At 42.9% G+C, this 18,615-nt stretch overlaps 1 protein-coding gene across 6 annotated transcripts; it reads left to right on the top strand.

Moving 5' to 3' along the window:
• The first annotated feature begins 1,841 nt into the window (after positions 1–1,841).
• TRMU (tRNA mitochondrial 2-thiouridylase) lies at positions 1,842–14,865 on the top strand. Of its 6 annotated transcripts, XM_040594255.1 has the most exons (12): positions 1,842–1,946; positions 2,317–2,482; positions 4,684–4,790; positions 5,337–5,459; positions 7,301–7,473; positions 8,429–8,482; positions 9,029–9,095; positions 10,116–10,216; positions 11,289–11,433; positions 11,680–11,762; positions 12,960–13,109; positions 14,012–14,865. In XM_040594255.1, exons 1-11 carry the CDS (start codon positions 1,862–1,864, stop codon positions 13,104–13,106), a joined length of 1,251 nt encoding a protein of 416 aa, XP_040450189.1. In that variant the 5' UTR covers positions 1,842–1,861; the 3' UTR covers positions 13,107–13,109; positions 14,012–14,865. The 6 variants fall into 6 exon arrangements, 5 of the variants coding, with proteins under 5 accessions (XP_040450189.1, XP_040450188.1, XP_040450190.1 ...); XM_040594254.1 differs by having other exon boundaries at positions 12,960–14,865; XM_040594256.1 differs by lacking the exon at positions 14,012–14,865 and having other exon boundaries at positions 12,887–13,098.
• Positions 14,866–18,615: the final 3,750 nt, after the last annotated feature.

The raw sequence follows: 18,615 nt of genomic DNA, 5'->3' as shown, positions 1-18,615 counted from the left end.
TAAACTGTTGTACAAAATAGCAACTTTTTTTTACGGGCTTTGGTTAGACTATTTTAGCATTTCACTTCTAAATGTTAAGATGCAGGTAAAGGCTGGTAGACTTTTGGGCTAGTTTTGGTACATAAAAATGTAGCAAGTTTGGAAATAAATGTTTTATTCCATTGTTGGAATAATAACGTTCCATTGTTGAATGCTAGTGGAACACACTTAACAGCAAAAGCTGAACATGTGATTCAAAGGAGAAACAGCTTGTTAGTGTTGATATTTGAAGGTTAGATTCATCTTTTCTCACTGTCAAAGAACAGAAAACCACTTTCTTACCTGACTGCCACGCATAGATAATACATGGAAGTTAATGGAAATGAAAAGGCACACAGTAGTAGTCCATAAATGTGGAAGCAACAAGCATGTCTTGGAGAGCAGAGACTTCTAGCATAATATATTTATGAAAGTTTATCAAGAAAGGGAAATGGATTTTCAGCTGTTTAATTCAAAAAGTGGTGGTTGTTGGAGATGCTTCGTTGTTGGTGTTAAGTAGGAAGAAGTGTTCAGATGAGTTTGTCAAACTTTTTGATGCTGAACAAGGCTGCTGCCTTGGCTTTATCTGAAGGCACTGGCTTTCTTTGCCAGCACAGTTGCCTTTTCTGTGGTTAACTTCAGTGTCAGACTGTTCTGAATGAAGGCCTTCGGCCAGATGGTGAAGACTCAAACTCAGAGGAAACAGCCATGCCACCTGATCCTGCCAAATGAGCCATAAAGATGTGTAATGTCTATGCTTTCTTTGTTCCTACTTTCCTTCTGTGAAAAGCAAGAGGATTGCTTCAACTGAAGCATTTACTGAAACTTTGAGCCAGTGCTGTGCAGTTAAAAGCAACACTCAAACCAGGTCCTCAACTAGTCTTTAAACAGGGGGAGAAATGAGCTTGGTTGTATATTTAATTGAAACAGAGGGAGACACTTAAGAAAAAAAGTCATGTCTTGTGTGATGTATTTGTGATATCTTAAAAAAGAGGTAGATTAATTTATGCCCTAGACTTCAAGGGCTTGCAGAAGTGTAAAGTGTTCTGTGCCCCTTGAACGACCTTTTGTGAATGTATGCTTTTGCAGGCAGCAGATCTAAATCCTGGTTTTTGAGTGTGACCATGACAACTTGGGAACCAGCAGGTGTTATCTGCCAGTTGAAACACCTGAATGTGGCAGGTGGGACCTGGCTGGCTCAATGCTTCTGGGATTCACCACCTCTATTGACTGGTCTGACTGGTCTAACTGCTTGCTGGAGTTCAGACACTGAGCTGGTGGTGGCTTCATGTGTCCTCAGCTAAGAGCCAAATCCCAACCTTCAAGGTATGAGTCAGTTGCTTGCGCATCTGGAGGTGCCTGAAGCGTGTCTGCCTGGGCCGCAGGATTGCTCTGTGGTAGCAACTGGGCCAGGGGGCACAGCCTTTGGCTTAAGAAGTGATAGCGCCCTTGAAGTGATCAAAGGGAGACGGATGTCTGGGTCTTCCTTTTTCCGTTCAGTTGTCTGAGTCCTGTTGTTCAGGGACGGCTGGAGGGGTCGTGGCTGGAGGGTGTGTTCCAGGGCTCCGGCTGCCCTGAAGCGCGGCAGCCGCTCCGGCGGCGTTAGCAATGCGGCGCTCCCTGCCCCTCCCCTCCTGCGGCCGCGGGCACCGGCCCCGCTTCCCTGCCGCGAGGGGGGAAGGCGGGAGGCGCCGCGGGGCGCTCCCCGGTACGGGCCTTTCCGAGCGGGCAGCGGGTAGGCGCCCCGCTGAGGCCAGGGCCGGGCCCCGCCACCGGAACGCGGGTTCCGCCCCGCGCCGCGGCCGCCGGAAGGGGCGGGGCGTGGTGGGCGGAAGCGGCGGCGATGCTGGCGGCGGGGCGCAGCGTGGCCTGCGCCGTCTCCGGCGGGGTGGACAGCGCCGTGGCTGCCCTGCTGCTGCGCCGCCGGGGTGGGTGGGTGGGTGCGGGAGGGCGGAGGGGCCGGGCACCGTCCTCCGCCGGCGCTGCCGGGGCCGCGCCTCCCCTCTCGGCCCTGCTGCGCGGCCGCTCCCCGCTCGCAGCCGCCTCCTGCAGCGGGCAGGGCGCCCCGCGGGGCGAGCGGGGACGGGGGAACGGGGGGGGCAGGAGCTGCGGGGTGAGGCTGCCGGGGGGCTCGGGGTTGCGGCCGCCCTTAGCTGGCGTGCAGCGCCGCGCTGTGAGGCGGAGCAGGTTGTGGTACCGGGCTGCCTGCCCCCTCTGAGGGAGGGGGTTACTCGGGTCTTGGGAAACACGGGCTGTAATAATCCCGCTTTATGATTAGTTCTCCCCTTCGTTTCGTAGGCTACCAGGTGACAGGCGTCTTTATGAAGAACTGGGACCCTCTGGACGAGCAAGGAGCTTGCTCCGTTGACAGAGATTGCGAAGATGCTTACCGAGTGTGCCAGAAGCTCGATATTCCTTTTCACCAGGTTTCCTACGTGAAAGAGTACTGGAATGAAGTATTCAGGTAGAAACACGTTTAAAACGGGTGGTGTTTCAACATGTTGGTGTAGTACTGTGTTCTTGTGAAAAGTAAGGATGGACCGATCATGGGCAACAGCAATTTATTGCGGTGTTATCAGTGTTAAGAGAAAGTGCTGAAGCCTGAATCGTTTTTTCTTTCATTCATATTTAAGATCAGAATTTATGTTCGTTTTAATATGTCTGTTATTTTTGAACTTAAGAGATTTCTCCCTAGTTATGAGCGTGTAGCAGTTGCTTTGTTGTGGCTCATTTCTTCTGCTTCCCATATACTGGCCCAACCTTATTGTAACTTGAGAAAAAAAAAATGTAACGGGGTGCTGTTGTTGTCTCTGTGTGTAATTTATGCAGTGCATTTTACATTAATATATACTGAATCTAGTTTATCACAAAGCAATTGTGAACTAGCCTTGCTGCTTTAAACTTGCAACAAATTTGAAAATGTTCTCTGAAGAGGGTGTCCAGATTTTCTGTTCCATTTTGAGGGAAGAAAGTTCTGCATAGAAAAATGCAAGAACTTTTCTTGGAAGGTAGGAGAAGGGGGGAAGTAGTGGCATAACAACATAAATGTATCTTTTATGCACTCAAGTACATAAAAGTTTTTCCCTAATCTCCGTCGTTCCCCTTTAAGTAATGCTGTTGTTACCTTGTCTTAGAAGAAACTGAAGAATAACCTGGTCATGCTAATTCTGCTTAATGTTGAAATGATACCAGGTTGAGCGCTAAATTTTTGTATAGTCAGTGAAGCAAACAGCTCTGTTCTGGGAACATTCACTCAATTTTCCCTTCTGGTGTGACAGAATGAGTAAATGTTATCAAAGCTCCTGAGGAGTGTGGGGTGTCTGATTATAGAAGATCAGCTTTTCTTTTGCTTCTTGTCGTTTAATAGTACAGTCAGTGTTCCCAGACAGTCTGTTGCAAGTGTCTTGGTTTGTTTCAGACTCCCTTTTTCTTAGCTGTCATCACTGACCTTGAATTTACTACTCCTTTGGATCTCTCTTTAAAGGGTTATTAATCAAAACCACCTTTTATCAAGAGGACTGTTCCAGGTCTTGTCTTTCCCATGGTTTGTGTAAAGTCTGTTTCAGATCTTTACGCCAGAGAGAGACTCAGTAGGCATCCTTCATTGCCTTTTCTCTGGTTCTGTACTTCACTTGAAGTTCTGAACTGATGTGAACCTGGCTTTATGCTGAGTATTTATTCTAAAGCTTTCAGTGTACCCTTGCAGTATTTACAAAGGAGTATTGTGTTACTGTAAGAGTACAGTACTGAGCCAGCAAGAGGGAGGCAGCTCTCGGTGGTGGAACCAGGTGATTTAATTATTGAGTTGTTGAATTCAGAACTTCTTTTTAAAAGGAGTTAGACAAAATAAAAGATAAGTTGCTTTATTTTCTATTTATGAATGTCACATATAACATGGCAAGCAAGAAGCAATTGATTCTGTTTCAGAAGGTGAAAAGTAAAACCACGTACTAGGGTTGCTGATGTTCTTTTGTATCCAGTCTATGCCCTCAGTTCACTTTGACTTCAGTGACTACTGAGGACAAGCAAAATAATGCAGTCATCAGGCCTTTTGGTATCTCAGTGCATCGCTATATGCTGATTTACTTTCATTAGTTATGATTCCAATGTTTGCAAGCAAATAATGCTAAGCACTTTAATCACACAACAGTGTAAAACTGCGGTATGACTTTGAGAGACTACTTGAGTTTCTTGAAGGAAATAAAAAAGACAGGAAAAATCTATAAAATTAAGCTACATGACTGCTTGTGGTGGCATTAAGTTATTGTACATTCAGCTGAGACACTGGTAACTCCTAGTATGTCCTCTGTAACTCCACTGCACTGTCACTTTGAAAAATTAAAAAGGGTTTAATTCTGAAAGTAAGTATTTTGTAACAGATGAGTGAGATGGTCACAGTGGGCGGCCGTGTCTCCCCTGAGGGAGTATTAATTTAATCAAACATGGTTACAAGATTGTGAGTGATCATTTGATCATATCCTCAGTGCACTTTGGAGAAAATCTTCCAAGTGTTATGTTTACAGGTTAAAATTGAATGGGTATTTTGTTTCTAACATGGAACACTTATGACTGGGTCTCCGGTTGTCATGTTTAAACAGGTTGTTCAGTCTTGGATAGTATCATGCAGTGTTAGTAATGTTACACGTTTGAATCTTTATTTTACAGTGACCTCTTAAAAGAGTATGAATTGGGAAGGACTCCTAATCCTGATATTGTGTGTAACAAGCACATCAAATTCAACTACTTTCTTCATTATGCTATGGATAACCTTGGTAAGGCATTTTCACGTGTGTCAGTACAGACTGTGTGCCATGGAAATGCTTAAAGGATACAAACTCTTGAAAAGGTGGGGAAAAACATGAGTTCATATGCATGCCTAATTCACATGTCTCTGTGGCAGTATTTGCAAAGTACTTGGTTTTAAGTTTGCTTTTCCATATGAAAGATATTCATAGCAATGGTTCAGGTTGGAAAGGACCTTTAAAGGACATCCAGACAGTCCAGCTGCCCTGCTGTGGGCAGGGACGTCTTCTGCTAGATTAGGTTGCTCATATGTAGGAACAGATTTAATTCAGGGATGTACATTGACCTGACCATTCACTCATAGGTGGTCCTTGAAGTACAAAAGCACAAGTGCTGGCATGCTGATGAATAGTTTACATTATTTAAATAGCAGGAGTATGATTATTGTCATTATAAAACTTCTCTATAGGTTTTCTTTCTTCATTGCTTTCTGTTTTTCTTACTGGATGTTTATAATCCTGTTTTAAACTGAATTTCAAGTATGTGCCTTTGTGTGTTGTGTTTTCGCTTGATAGGAGCAGATGCAATTGCTACTGGGCATTATGCTAGGACATCACTAGAGGATGAGGAAGTGTTTCAACAGAAGCATATTAAAAGTCCACAAAGGCTTTTCAGAAACCGTTTTGAAGTTAGAAATAGTAAGTGGTTTCTTCACTTAATATTTCAGCCTAGATATGAAAGAGAAATTTAAACTATATTTGGTGTCACAGAGTCAGGGAGGTTTGTGACCTTACACACAATGATTACTATTTAAACCCCAGCCTTGTGGAAGCTTGATTGTGCAAAACAGGGGATTGACATTGCTGAAAATATACCCTGACTAGTCAAGTATTATATTTTCTGTGTTAAAAGAGTTCTAAGCCAGGTGCAGAGGTAAGAATAAGCATTTCAGTAGTAATCAACATGCTGGAGGAGCTGTAATGTGGATTAAGGAGACAGGGCTATTATCTGTACCCTGGAGAAGTATTTCAAGAAATCTTTATCAAGTATCCCTGTGACTTAAATAAAATTTTCTTTTTTAATATTTCTTTTATTTTAGGGAATGTATTCTTTGGCTATTCAGTATATAGTGTAGATAACATTCATCATGGGAATTTGCTTAAGTGGAATTTTAGAATTAAGGCTTTGAAACGTTAAAATTAATAACATACTTCTGTACAGTAGTTGGGCTGTATATTATTTTAGTGGAAAAAATCAGGTTCTCATTCAGTAATTCAACTGTTCTGCCTTATTTCTCTGTTCTCCTATAGAAGCCTGGTTTTCCCAGGCAGGTCAAGGTTCTGCCTACACTGCAATTGAAAAGTCCAAGTGCATCATGGGCAGATATTTTTAAGGCTATGATTCTCAGGTCAGCAAAGGTACTAGTAGCAGTGCAGGTTTTGCTCGTCACTTTAATAAGCCTGCCCGTAGCTGTACATAATTGGAGGTTGTTCTCAGCACCATAGTGGCTCTCTTGTCACTACCAAAGGCAGCTTGATGAATGCTGTTTTGGATTTCTCTTTTCATGGCACTATCGCAGCTTGGATGGCAATGGAGAGATTTCCCAAATAGCTCTGCAGTGGACCATAATGCAGTAAAGAAACTCAGATGAAGCTCTGATGTGTAACGAGAAGCGTGAGGGAAAGAAACTTGCAAACTACTCCTAGGCAAAGCTGCTGCTGTGATGTTTTCCTGTTACAGCTTCCCTCTTTCATTTGTTTGTTCTGGACTTAAAGGGTTTTATTCATTCCTTTGTTTTAATTTTATTTCTGAAAAGTTGGAATGGCCCCAGCAGGACCAACAGTCTGCCTGTGACGAGCTGTGAGTCAGAGGTTTTGTGATGTTCAAAACAGGCTTCCTGCCCTGTTCCTGAAGTTTTGTATTACTGCTTGTGACTGAACTGTTGGCCTGTGGTCAGTGTTTGTTTGAGTCAAGGAACAGCTAAATAGAGTCTGTACAACAGCAGAACTATTGGCTCTTTTAAAAGAGTGGGCAAAACATAACTGGAAAATTATACCAATTTTATTTCATCTGGGCAGTCAGGAAACTTAGCTATTTTAAAGAAAAATAGGTCAAACTCTCTGAGCATTGGAGCTCTGATGATCACTCAGATCATTGATTTATAGCAGTGTGATTTCAGCGAAAACCTGAATGTCTTTTTGAAGAACAGTATACTCTAAGATAATTTGAGTCTTCATTCTTTCTTTCATGTGAAATGTGAAAGTTGTTTTTCATGTGGAAGTTCTTGCCAGTGACACAAGCAGTATTGTAATAGATGAGGCAACGTAAGACTTTGTGAGATTCTTCATTGCACAAAGTCAGTATCTTCCTTGATGTTTTAGTGGTGAGAAATTACCCAAACATTTTCAATTAGATTTTGAAAAACCTGATGAATACTGTCTTTAAACATGTATTTGGAAATAATAAAACTAAAATGTTGTTTGTAGGAATTATTAAAGGGGATTATGTTGTGATGCTTTATGTTTTCTGCACTTTGCAGCGGTGAAACTCCTTCAAGGGGCTGACCTCTTTAAGGACCAGACCTTCTTTCTAAGTCAGATCTCGCAGGATGCTTTGAGGAAAACCATTTTCCCTTTAGGGGGTTTAACAAAAAGTTTTGTAAAGAAGATAGCAGCGGAACATGGCCTTCATCATGTGCTAAAGAAAAAAGAGGCATAGTAACACTTACAGTCTTTTGATTTTTATTTTTCTCTGAAGTAGACTTCCCTGAAATTTTTGAACTTTAATCTGTGACAACTTGTCTGTTTCTGAGCAGCATAATGGAATAGGTTGGGAAGCAGTTTTATAGCTACTTGTTTGTAAGTACTTTTATGAGCTTGTGGTTAGTTGTGTATTTTAGCTTGCAGATAATTTGTCTACCATTGTATCTCAGAAGAGCTAAGGTGAAATTGTGAGTGTGTTAGGGTGCTGTGAGCCTTAAGGAAAGCATTTTCTATCACAGCAGGTGAGGAGCCCTTGATCTTTGTTTTCTGTAGCTTTTAAAGGCTTCTTCACTATAAATGGTTTTTGGTATTTCTTTGCAGAAATTGGATGTTACTGGTTTTCCACAGTTACTCTTCATAAAAAAAAAAAAAAAAAATTGTTTCTCTGAGAACTAACACTTTGTGAGTTGATCCCAAAAAATGTAATACAGATAGCTATTGTATTGCTTACACTGTTCTGATTGCTTTCAGTGTTTATATTCATCCACTGTAAATGTGTGTTTGAAGAAGGCAGGCAGTAACTGAAAGGAAAAGGAAAGCCTGTTTGTTTTTAAAAGCTTTTAAGAGATGATACCATTACTATATAATTTGTGTTACTTTTGTACTTTAATCTGAAAGTACTTCTGTTGTAAATACGCATACAATAGAGTCACCGAGGTTAATGTATTTATTCATTGAACATGTGTTCTATTTCCTGTTATTTCTCTTCTGTGCTTACAACTCACTGTTACTGTATAGAATTAGTTTACCTATGTTTGAGCAGCTGTTGTGGATTTGTTTATGAGATGCCTAGCATAGTTTATGATACATGGAGTAAGGGATCCATCTTGGACAGATTATTACTAGACATTGTTTCAGATGTTTTTCTCTGCTTTTATGGATTCAGTGCCATGTTTCCTTTTCAGAGTATGGGAGTCTGTTTCATTGGTGAACGAAACTTTGAAAATTTCCTTCTTGAGGTGAGCAACATTGCATCTAAACAATCTTTATGTTCTGTTCTGGTTTTCAGTAGTAGTTTATACCACTGTCCACAGAAAAATGTCCAACAGCTTGTGGCCACACTAAGTAGCAATGCCCCATCTGCCTTCACAGTCCCAAGCCTGCCCAGAAGCTGACGCCAGCAGCCTGTGGGAGGTGTCTTGCCCCTCCACCAGCAAACAGTCACTTTCTGTAGCAAAAGGAGTGCGTGACTTTGTACCACTCCTACGCCTGCCAGGCTCTGACAAGCGGTTGGGATGTGAGAGGGACAAATGGCTGAATCCTGCTGTCCCCTGCCATAAGTGAGGATGGGGTGAGTGAAACCCAGAATTACTGCCGACAGGGACTGCCCTTCATACTTTTCTCTCTAAAGCAGCATCAGGGAAGAGGCAGTAAGCTGCTTGGGCAGAGTTTGCTGCTTGAAAAGTTATTTTCCAACTTCAAGAGATTGTAATGACAGAACCTGAAATATACTGAGGTTTTTTTGGGCCATCTTGTGACTTAAACAATCTCTTCCTATTTGGTAGTATTTAGAACCTCAACCAGGTAACTTTGTTTCCATTGAAGATAAGAAGGTGATGGGAACACACAAAGGTAATTGGCTAACCCACCTTAATAACTGCTTTTAGATAAATGGAACAATATTGCTTATATTTGGAGAGACAAATTTAGTGAAATTCCAAACCAGTCTACAGGTTTTTCCCGGTTTGATAACTAATAACCATGAAAAACCTGCTTTATGCAATAGTAGAGCCTTGACCTAGAACTGATTCTTGATAATTTGTTCTGTGTTGCAAGAAAGTAAATTATAATTATTAGGGTTACTTTGTTGATACTAAGTGGCTGTTAATTTAGTACTGAGACACCATTGTTCATTTAATTCTTATGAAATGACTGTGCTTCAGTTCCATATTCTTTAGTACCTAAACTTTGCAGAAAAAAAACCACCATGCACCTCAGTGATGCTCAGTGGGACATCACCAAACATGGGCAGCTTACCTTTTCCTTTACTTGTGTGTGTCCTTCCTTTGCTTCCCTCAGTTGTAGCTGCCAGAACTGAGTTCCTCTCCCAAGTAATTCATGGAAGTAGGGTGTTCTACTGGTACATAAAAGTAAGGGAAACTGGTTAAGACTTCAGTGGTAGCAAAACCACAAATTGAAGCTGAAATAAAGAAGTGTTTGTCTTTTATAAACCCTAAGAATACCGTAATTGAAATTAATTATCACAGAACGGTTCGGGTTGGAAGGGACCTTAAAGCTCATCTTAGTCCAACCCCCCCTGCCGTGGGCAGGGACACCTGCCACCAGACCAGGTTGCTCCAAGCCCCATCCAGCCTGGCCTGGAACACTGCCAGGGATGGGGCAGCCACAGCTGCTCTGGGCAGCCTGTGCCAGGGGCTCACCACCCTCACAGGAAATAATTTCTTCCTAATACCCAATCTAAATAATGAAAACTTTGAAGTAGATCTTATTTTGTAATTGACAAACCTCTCTACGATAACTTGGTTCATTATTCTTTTTTAGTGGCAAAGTTTTAGGGAAGTGATGTTAACATTTTTTTGAAAGTAAAAGATGAAAAATTGCTAGCAGCTTTGCATTGTCATATTTCTTTAGGTTGGTTCCTCTACACAATAGGCCAGAGGGCTAGATTAGCAGGCCTGAAGGATCCTTGGTTCGTTGTAGACAAAGATGTCAGCACTGGAGATGTCTTTGTGGTAAGTTTATTAACACTGGTATTGCAAATAACTAATGCAAGCATTTTGTGACTCCTGCTATACAGAATGTGATTCTAACCTGGGCAGAATTCTTGGCTTTCCTCTTGGGGAAAACAAGACCCAGCTTGTGTAGCATCAGCAGATTTGAAACTTCTTGTCCAGACTGGCTTCTCTTGAGTAAAAAATTGTTCTAGATCTTGGCATAGAACTTTTCCAAATAAAGGGTGAATACTGAAAAGAATCAGCCAATCTACTGAGCTCTCATTTTCTACTCTAAAACATGAGGGTTTTTTATTGTAGTTATTACAACACAGTATATAAAATATGTATATTTTACACACAGTATATAAAATGTGTATTACCTTGGTTTACGATGTATTGCTACGTTTTTTTTCTAGAAAAGTAGTAGTAGCCAGTAATATGTTTATCATTTTGAAAACTGATAATACTGCAAATAATTGATGTGTTAATGACTAATCATATGAGAGGACTGAGAGTTCTGCAGCTTGCTGGCATTGTTAATGTTTCTTGCTGTTCATGCAGCTGTTATTCTTATTTGATATTGATGTGATTATAAAGAGGTGTTCTGCTAGTTGTTAATGTGCCTGGGGGGGAAAAAGTCATAATCAAATGAGAGTTGAGAGGAAACAGGCAGGACTTCTAAGAAATGGGTTTTATGCTCTATAGTAAGATTGTGTGTGCAGCGCCTTTGTTGGGGAGGTGCTGAGTTGGGAAACAGGAGAAGAGGGAGGTAGCATCTTGTTGAGGTAGGATGAGGGCAATAGCTGTCTGAACTCAGCCTGAAGAAGGCAGAGATATGATTGGAGGGAGAAGTATACAAGTAGCACGATTCTGAGATGTAGAAGACTAACAGATAATTCAGGCTTGCTTTCGCCTATTTTTTCATTAAAGGCTTCCACCTGCAAGCTGAGTAAGTGTTACTAAATGCTTGCTTTCTTACTTATTTTGCCTTTGTTTTGATATAGCTTGATGCTGCTTCTGTATTTCATGCTTTACAAGTTATACGCTCTCTGGCAAAAACATCAGCGTTAAATAAACGTTGTATTTTAAGGCACCGTCAACAGATCACCCTGCTCTGTACAGAGATCTATTGCGGACAAACAGAGTGCACTGGATAGCAGAGGAACCTCCTGCAGAGCTCGTTAGAGATAAAATGATGGAATGTCATTTCAGGTTTCGGCACCAAATGGCACTGGGTAAATGAATCTTGTTTTATTTTTTTGTTTTATTCTGTTTGTGAAACTGTAGCAGTGTGTTCAGTGTAGTTTTGCAGGAATGGTTGAAATATTTTGGCTGCCTTTCTGTTTCTGTACTGTCTTTATAAAGCAATTCTGGGTGGTGGTATCTTAACTTACATCTGTTTAACCTAGCTATGAAGGTTTTTCTTTTTTAATGCGAACATAAGGATTAACTGGCAGGTGTTTGGCCATTTTCTGGTCTAGTGCCTTGTGTGCTGACTCTAAACCAAGATGGGAGTGTGTGGGTGACACTAGTGAAGCCAGCAAGAGCTATCACACCTGGACAGGTGAGTTACTATAAGTTATTTTCTTTCCTTTTTTGTGTTTTGGCTTATCTGGCTAATAAAATAGCTGGAGCAAAATAGTTAATTTGTTTGCCTGTGAGAGCACTTAGCTCTATTTTGACTAATCATCAGCTGTTTTGAAGGAGAACATTTAAAAGTAGAAACTGTTGTTATTCATATAGTCTGAGAAACTGGCTTAAAAGTTTTAGAAGCACATGAAAACATCTCTGATAATCAATTGTATACGCAGAAATGGAATCTGTTGTTGTCTTCAAGAAATAGATTTTAAAAGACATTCGTTTGGTAACTGGCTGCTTGATATGGTTTTAGTGTTCAAGTTTGTTTAGTGAGGATCTGTGTCCAGTGAATTTCATTGTCCCGGAACAGTACTGAGAGGAGGTACTGTGTAGTGATGTATTTTAACGCTGAGAATATATAGATACTCCATCACGTTGTAAACCAGCAGTCTCAGACATTTTCTGCATGCCTTCTCCCAGCATACATTCTACCCTCGCTCTCCCTCCCCAAAACTTGAGGGCCTGTGGGATACATCAGAAGGGAAATTGTCTGAGAACTATTTGTAACGGAGAGGGGGATACACTTCAGAGGAGTGAGCTGAGAAGACTCCAGCCAGAGCTGGTGATGGGCATGAGAAGCCCCTGACTGCCAGGAGCTGCTGAGCCTGTAGCCAGGCTCTTTACTGCGAGGTAATGAGACAAAGCCAGGAGGTCTCTGCTCCTGCTCTCCTGCAAGAACCTGCTGAGCACAGCAGGGAGCCCGAGTCGCTTCCTTCCAGATGGTCTGCTCTGGTAGTCCTTGGTCCCCTTCCTATTTTGAGAAGTGCCGCTGTAGCCTGGGCACAATTGTCTGGGGAAGGTCCAGTGAAGATGCAGGTGACGTTACGTATGTCATCCCCTTTGGGAAAGGAAGCTTCCCAGCACAATCCATTCCACCTCAGTAACTGAAGAGCTCTGAGATAATCTTGTAGAAGTTTATGATGGAATTTCCACCGTGTTTGTATTTACACTCATGTGAGCAAATGAATCCTCTGTATTTTGGGTTTTTTTTTTGTCTTTTTAAACTTCTAGTCAGAACAAATATAAATTAATACACTTGCTGTCCAGCAGGTCTTGAACAGTGTGCAGTTGCTCACCATGCCATTTGCAGCTGCTGAGAAGACTTCCTGTGCTTTTCTTCTAGTTTGCCGTGTTCTACAAGGGTGATGAGTGCCTGGGCAGTGGGAAGATCCTAAGGATAGGCCCATCGGTGTACACCATGCAGCAGGGCAAAAGCCGGGAGGAGGGTCCGAAGAAGGAAGAGGTTGACAAGATAGAACCAGCAACATAACATGTGGGTTTGTTTATTGAAAGACTTCAGAGAGTTTGCTGCCTAAGAATAATGAAAACAATAAACTTTTGTTGTTGTTGTTGTTGATCTGTATGTTCTAAAGGTCAGTTGACCATTGAGTCGCAGCTGTTGACTGTTAAAGCTGGACAGGTGTAAAACTAAAGCCAGTTTGGTACCATTTTATTGGACTGGGTGGTGATATTTATGTTAATACATATGAAGGGATGTCTTAAAGTTGTTCTGTGATAGTAGTTACACATACAAGAATTTTAATATAAAAGTCCTGTCTGAAATCTTTTATGTGTAACTGAAATACTTTTTCTTACTTGAAGACACCTGTCCCTAGGTAAAGTACATATGTTGCTTTACAGTAAATGTATGTTTGCGCTTTGAACCCTGGAAGAGGAATGAATGATATTTAAGTTTAGCGTCTTGAATGAACTCCAAACAACAGATATTTATTTTTCATCTGAAATAGTTTTATAAGAAATGCTTTAGACTCTTAAGCTGTATTAAATAGTGGGTTTAGATGTTTACGTAATTCAGAATTACAAATCTAGGGGCTTAAAAACAGTCTTGATTGTGAAACCGACCTAATTTTTTGTTAAGCGCTGAGGCCAGAGGCTGTTTGGTTTGTCTCCTGGAGAAGAGAGTGCATTGTTGGGCTTCAGAAAAATGCAAATTCATATGCATTTCCTTACTGTGTAGCTAACTTAATATAGACTTGAGAATAATTGGATCTTGCCAGGTGTCAAAATGGAATGTTATTAGGAAGAGCTGAATAACCTTGTCCAAATTATCTATGTTTATAAGGATTGGATGCATATTGAGGACACCCTAAGGTTGTAATAAAACTTTATGATAGCAAGTCAGCAAAAATTAATTCCTGTCTGTCTCCATGGTAGGAGAAGGTAACTGTCCCTGAAGTACGGCTGTACAAGAGCAGGACTTGCAGATGGATGTAGAATTTTGAGATTTGCATTCAATTTAGGCAGTAAGAAAGCTGTACCATGAACAGGTAGGTCTTTTTAGCAGATCTGAAGGCTTGGATTTTATGTACATCCTTCTCTGTTTAGTATCTCCTAAGAACTCCTTTTATATATAATCAGCATTCTTGGAAGTGTTTAAAAAAACGCGTAGATGTGGTGCTCAGGGACTTGGTTTAGTGGTGTACTTGACAGTCCTGGGTTAACAGTTGGACTTGGTGATCTCAAAGGCCTTTTCCAACCTAAATGATTCTATGATTCTGTTTCTTCTGGTAAGAAAAGTAAAAGTTGGTCTTTTTTCTTCAAAGTGTGGAAGTAAAAGGGAGAGAAGACACTCTTCAGTGTCTAGTCTGGCAAAGCTAAACACACAGTTCAGGGAGCCCTGTGGAAAAAACCCTAGACTATTAAAATCTTATATATTTATATGGCATTACAGGAAATGAGCTTGAGAGGGAAGAAAAGCCATCGTTTTTCACTGGTGCCAAAATCAATTCAGTGTAAAAGTCTGTCTTCAGAGTGTCTATCCACATGCAGGTTAACTGTAAAGACTGTTTGTGCTTCACATAGGCTCCTGATTTGTGTTAGGGTAGTTTGTGTTGCAGGTCCTGGTCATTACTTTTATGTGGTTTTCCTAATATTTTGCTTATCTTTCCTGAAACTTTTGTCTTTGCAAAATGTAGGATTAATTACCAAGGAGTTAATGCTCCATGTTGTCCTCATCTGAGTTTTCCAGTAAATGTCCCAATTAAAATCTTCACAAATGTTTTCTGTTATACTAGTGTGGTATTTATTACTACTTCATCTCTCAATGGTCTCAGGTATGTTTATGTTTGATGCTGTACTGGCAGTGGTAGGCTCAACTGTGAGGACATGAAAAAGGACATAGCCGCTTCTGTGTCTTCAAAATTCACTTTCTTTTTAAAATTGACAGAATTGCAGAGGTTGGCAAGGACCTGTGGAGATCATCTAGTCCAACTCCACTGCTCAAAGCAGGGGCAGCTAGGGCAGGTTGCTCAGGGCTGTGTTGTCAGATTTTGAGTATCTTCAAGAACGCAGACTCTACAGCCCGCATTGATAAGATTCCCATGAGCCTCCTCAAGGCTTGAACAGTCCCAGCTCTCCCAGCTTCTCCTTGTATGACAGATGCTCCAGTCCTCCCTTATCAGCTCCTCCAGGAAGCTTCCTCCAGGAAGTTATCAGTGCTCCAGAGACCTCCTGGGCTGCTTGTGCCTTTCTGTGTTGTCCCCTCCAGCAGGTATCAGAGTGGCAAGTCCTCCATGAAGAGCAGAGCCTGCAAACATGATGCTGCTTCCACTTGTCTTTCTTCCTGATCACATGGGCTGCAGCAGACACCCACAGCGACGTCATCCATGTAGGTTGTCCTCATCCTAACCCGTGTGCTCTCAGCTGGTCACTACCCACCCCCCGGAGGGCTTCATGCTGTCCTGCTGCTCCCTCACACCCAGGATGACAGCCCTGCCTCCCCTTCCCATCCTGTCTGTCCTGGAGAGCCTGCACCCATCCGTGGCAGCACTTCGGCTGTCCCGCCATGTCTTCCTGATCCCAGTGAGGTCAACCCCTGCAGCTGCACACGCTGCAAGTGTAGTGTATGAGCGTTTCAAGGGGCATCTAGGGAGGGCTCTCCTGCCCAGATCACTGCTGCCTTTAGCTTGCCAGCCCACTGGGTCTCCCCACGATATCCTGGCTCCAAGTGCCCGGTGAGCAGCAAACCTCCCTGGACACCAGGTCAGGTCAGCAGCCGGAGCTTTTGTCCCTCGTGGCAGGGAGTGTGGCACCGCTGGTGCTCTGCCTGTGCCTCCTTTGGTGCGGTGACTGGTGTGGGCTCTCAAGGCTGCAGCGTTTCAGGACTGCACCCTCCCGCAAAGAGCTTGGTCTGAATTGAACGTGCTGTTAGCATTTCCTCATTCTTCAAAAGAATGAATTAGCATTTTTTAAAGTCCTAATGTTGCTGAGTAGGTACTGTTGCGGTTGCTACCACCTGGAAATGAAAGTCAGATCCTTAGAGCTGGTAAATGACTGCAGAACCAGTACCCCAGCCGGTAATTTTGTTCAGCTTTAGGCTCTGTTTGAGTTTGAGTAGTTGCCAACTGTTAATACTTCTCTTGTATAATAAGTCTTTGCTTCCTCATTACTTTCCTGTTTCTACCAGGCAGTGTTTCCTTTGTGCCTCCGAGGATACAGGTCTTCCGGCTGTAAAATTCCGAAATTTAGCTATTGTATAGCCTCCTGTGACCCCCCGACTTTAAAGCGCCCACAGTGTAAGTTCTCAGAGCTGCCTAAAAATGTCTGCTTCTGGGCCTGCCCGAAAAACACCAAAATCACATCAGCCTGGGGACACCGAGGTACTGAGCTCTGCTTGGAGCGCAGACTGAAGGAGCTGAGATCCGTGTTACTGCTTCCCCTTGTCCTGGTTTTAAGCTCACTCGCTCTTATGACAGTCTTTGAGCCTGCTTTCAAAAAGTTTTCTAGGCACAAAACTACTTGATCAATTTCAATAGGCTTTGAAACACTTTCAGAACAACAAAAAAATCCCGCAATAATTTTGCTAAATTTGCTGGATTTTTTGCAAGAAAACGTTCATCCTGTACTATAGGCTTAGTAGTTACTTGTGCTTTTCTGAGTGTGAGCATTACTTCAGTGATGGATGGAGCTGCTGGGTGGTTTGAGCTCTGCTTTACCCATGGGTAAAGTGTTGCTGGCTATGAGCACAGTGGGAAAGCACCGAACTCCAGGGGATGGCTCATGCCAGCAGGGTGATGTGTTCCCTGCAGCCTGGATGCATTTCCTTAGCCTTTGAAGGAAAAAAGACTTTTTTCACCCTTCCTCGGCTGCTTTTTTTGGGTTTTTTTGTCTGTTATCAGATGGGCTTGCTTTTTATTAATCCCATTCTGAGGACAAATTTTCCCAGTTCATTATCCCAGGAGAGGCTTTGCTGCTGGATTGCTGGTACGATGCCAGGCACATCCCAAGGCCAGGTGACTCGGTGCTCGCTTGTCTGGCTGAGGCACAGTCGGTGCGGAAGTCGTTAGTGCTTTTAACATTGTTACGATGAATTTAGGAGTTCTGGCAACGAGATCCCAGGTTTGCTGAGAGCTGCTGAGTCAGTGCCCCATAGCAGGAAAGTTTAACCAAAGCTGTTTGTAGCATAGCTGCACGGGGCTCGATGAGCGTCTGCTACAGCTCTTCTAGGATGGAGGCTTTTTAACAAATGCTCCACTTCCCTCTTTTCTTTAAGCATCCCTAAAACTGGATGCAGCAGCAATCCAGGATGGCTAATGCAGAAAATTCATAAGCTAACATGCCGCTCTTCAGTGGAAACCTCTCTAGCAATGGTCTCAATTCACTTTTGGGGCACAGGGACTTTGATTTTATCATCAGAGCTGAACCTCATGGTTCTACTGAAGAAACCTCATCTGAGGAAGAGGTGAGTATGGACAATTTCTTAGCAGAGGCTCACTGAGGAAGGATGGAGGCTTCTTGGCGTCAGTGCAGCTCAGCCTCTTGCCATGATGATGAGCAAAGACCTTTGACAAGATAAAGCAATTGCTGCTGCTGTTCCCGGTGAATCTTGCCATCCTGCTGGGAGCTAGGAATTAGCAGGCATTTGCGAAATTCAACTTGCAAATAGCTTCTTGCATGGGATGTTTTACCACAGGTTGCACAGATCTGGCAACATGGAGCTTGCACATTTTGAACAGCGTTTCCAAATAGTTCTGGTGTTCAGAGCGGGTAGTATGTTTCTCTTTCCATCCCATGTGTCTCTCCTGGGTAAGGGTCTTAACTACTGACCTGCTGTGTGAGACCCTTGCTCCTCTTGTACGTAGAGCCTCTGGCAAGGGGAGGTTTATTCTGTCCTGCACGGGGACACGGCTTCTCAGGGGAGTCTGGCAGAGCAGCCTATATAGAGGCGCATTTCTACTGCTGGATCTGGCTGTTACATGCAAGAGGAGCAGCCCCACCACCGGTTCCGACCGTGTACGTAAAGAGGACGGTGGTTTCAGTAGCATCACTCCCACCCAGCCAGCGCGCAGTAGTGTTGAGTTGAGAGCGGTGCCTGAATCCCACGCTGCAGCCTGCCCTGGGGCTTGCAGCCCAGCCCATCACAAAACGCTTCTGAAATGTTTGCATTTTGCGCAGGGGCACACCTGTCATAGCCTGGAAACAGGGAGGCAAAGGAGCCAGGTGAGAGCAGAGGTCAGCACCTGGGGCTGGGCAGTTGTGCTGCCCGCGGGGGACCATCACTGACACCGTCTCTTTGCCAAGGCTGGAATTTGGCCAAGATTGGGCTTGAACTGAGTAGGAGCAGTCTGACTAGCAGGTGAATTTTCTTTTTTTCTTTATTGCAGAAAACTAGCATCAACATGCTTTTAAAAATTCGTTGGCTTTTCAATTTGTTGTCATTTTTCTCCCACTTTGGGCAACAGCTTGCAAGCAGCCGATTTCACTTTCAAGTTGTCATTAAGCTTTTCAGGTCTTGAAATATTTGGTTTCAAAGGCTGAGG

The sequence above is a fragment of the Falco naumanni genome, chromosome 5 (genome assembly GCF_017639655.2).
Source record: "Falco naumanni isolate bFalNau1 chromosome 5, bFalNau1.pat, whole genome shotgun sequence".
NCBI classification, from domain to species: Eukaryota; Metazoa; Chordata; class Aves; order Falconiformes; family Falconidae; genus Falco; species Falco naumanni.
This window is presented reverse-complemented; position numbering and strand designations above follow the sequence as displayed.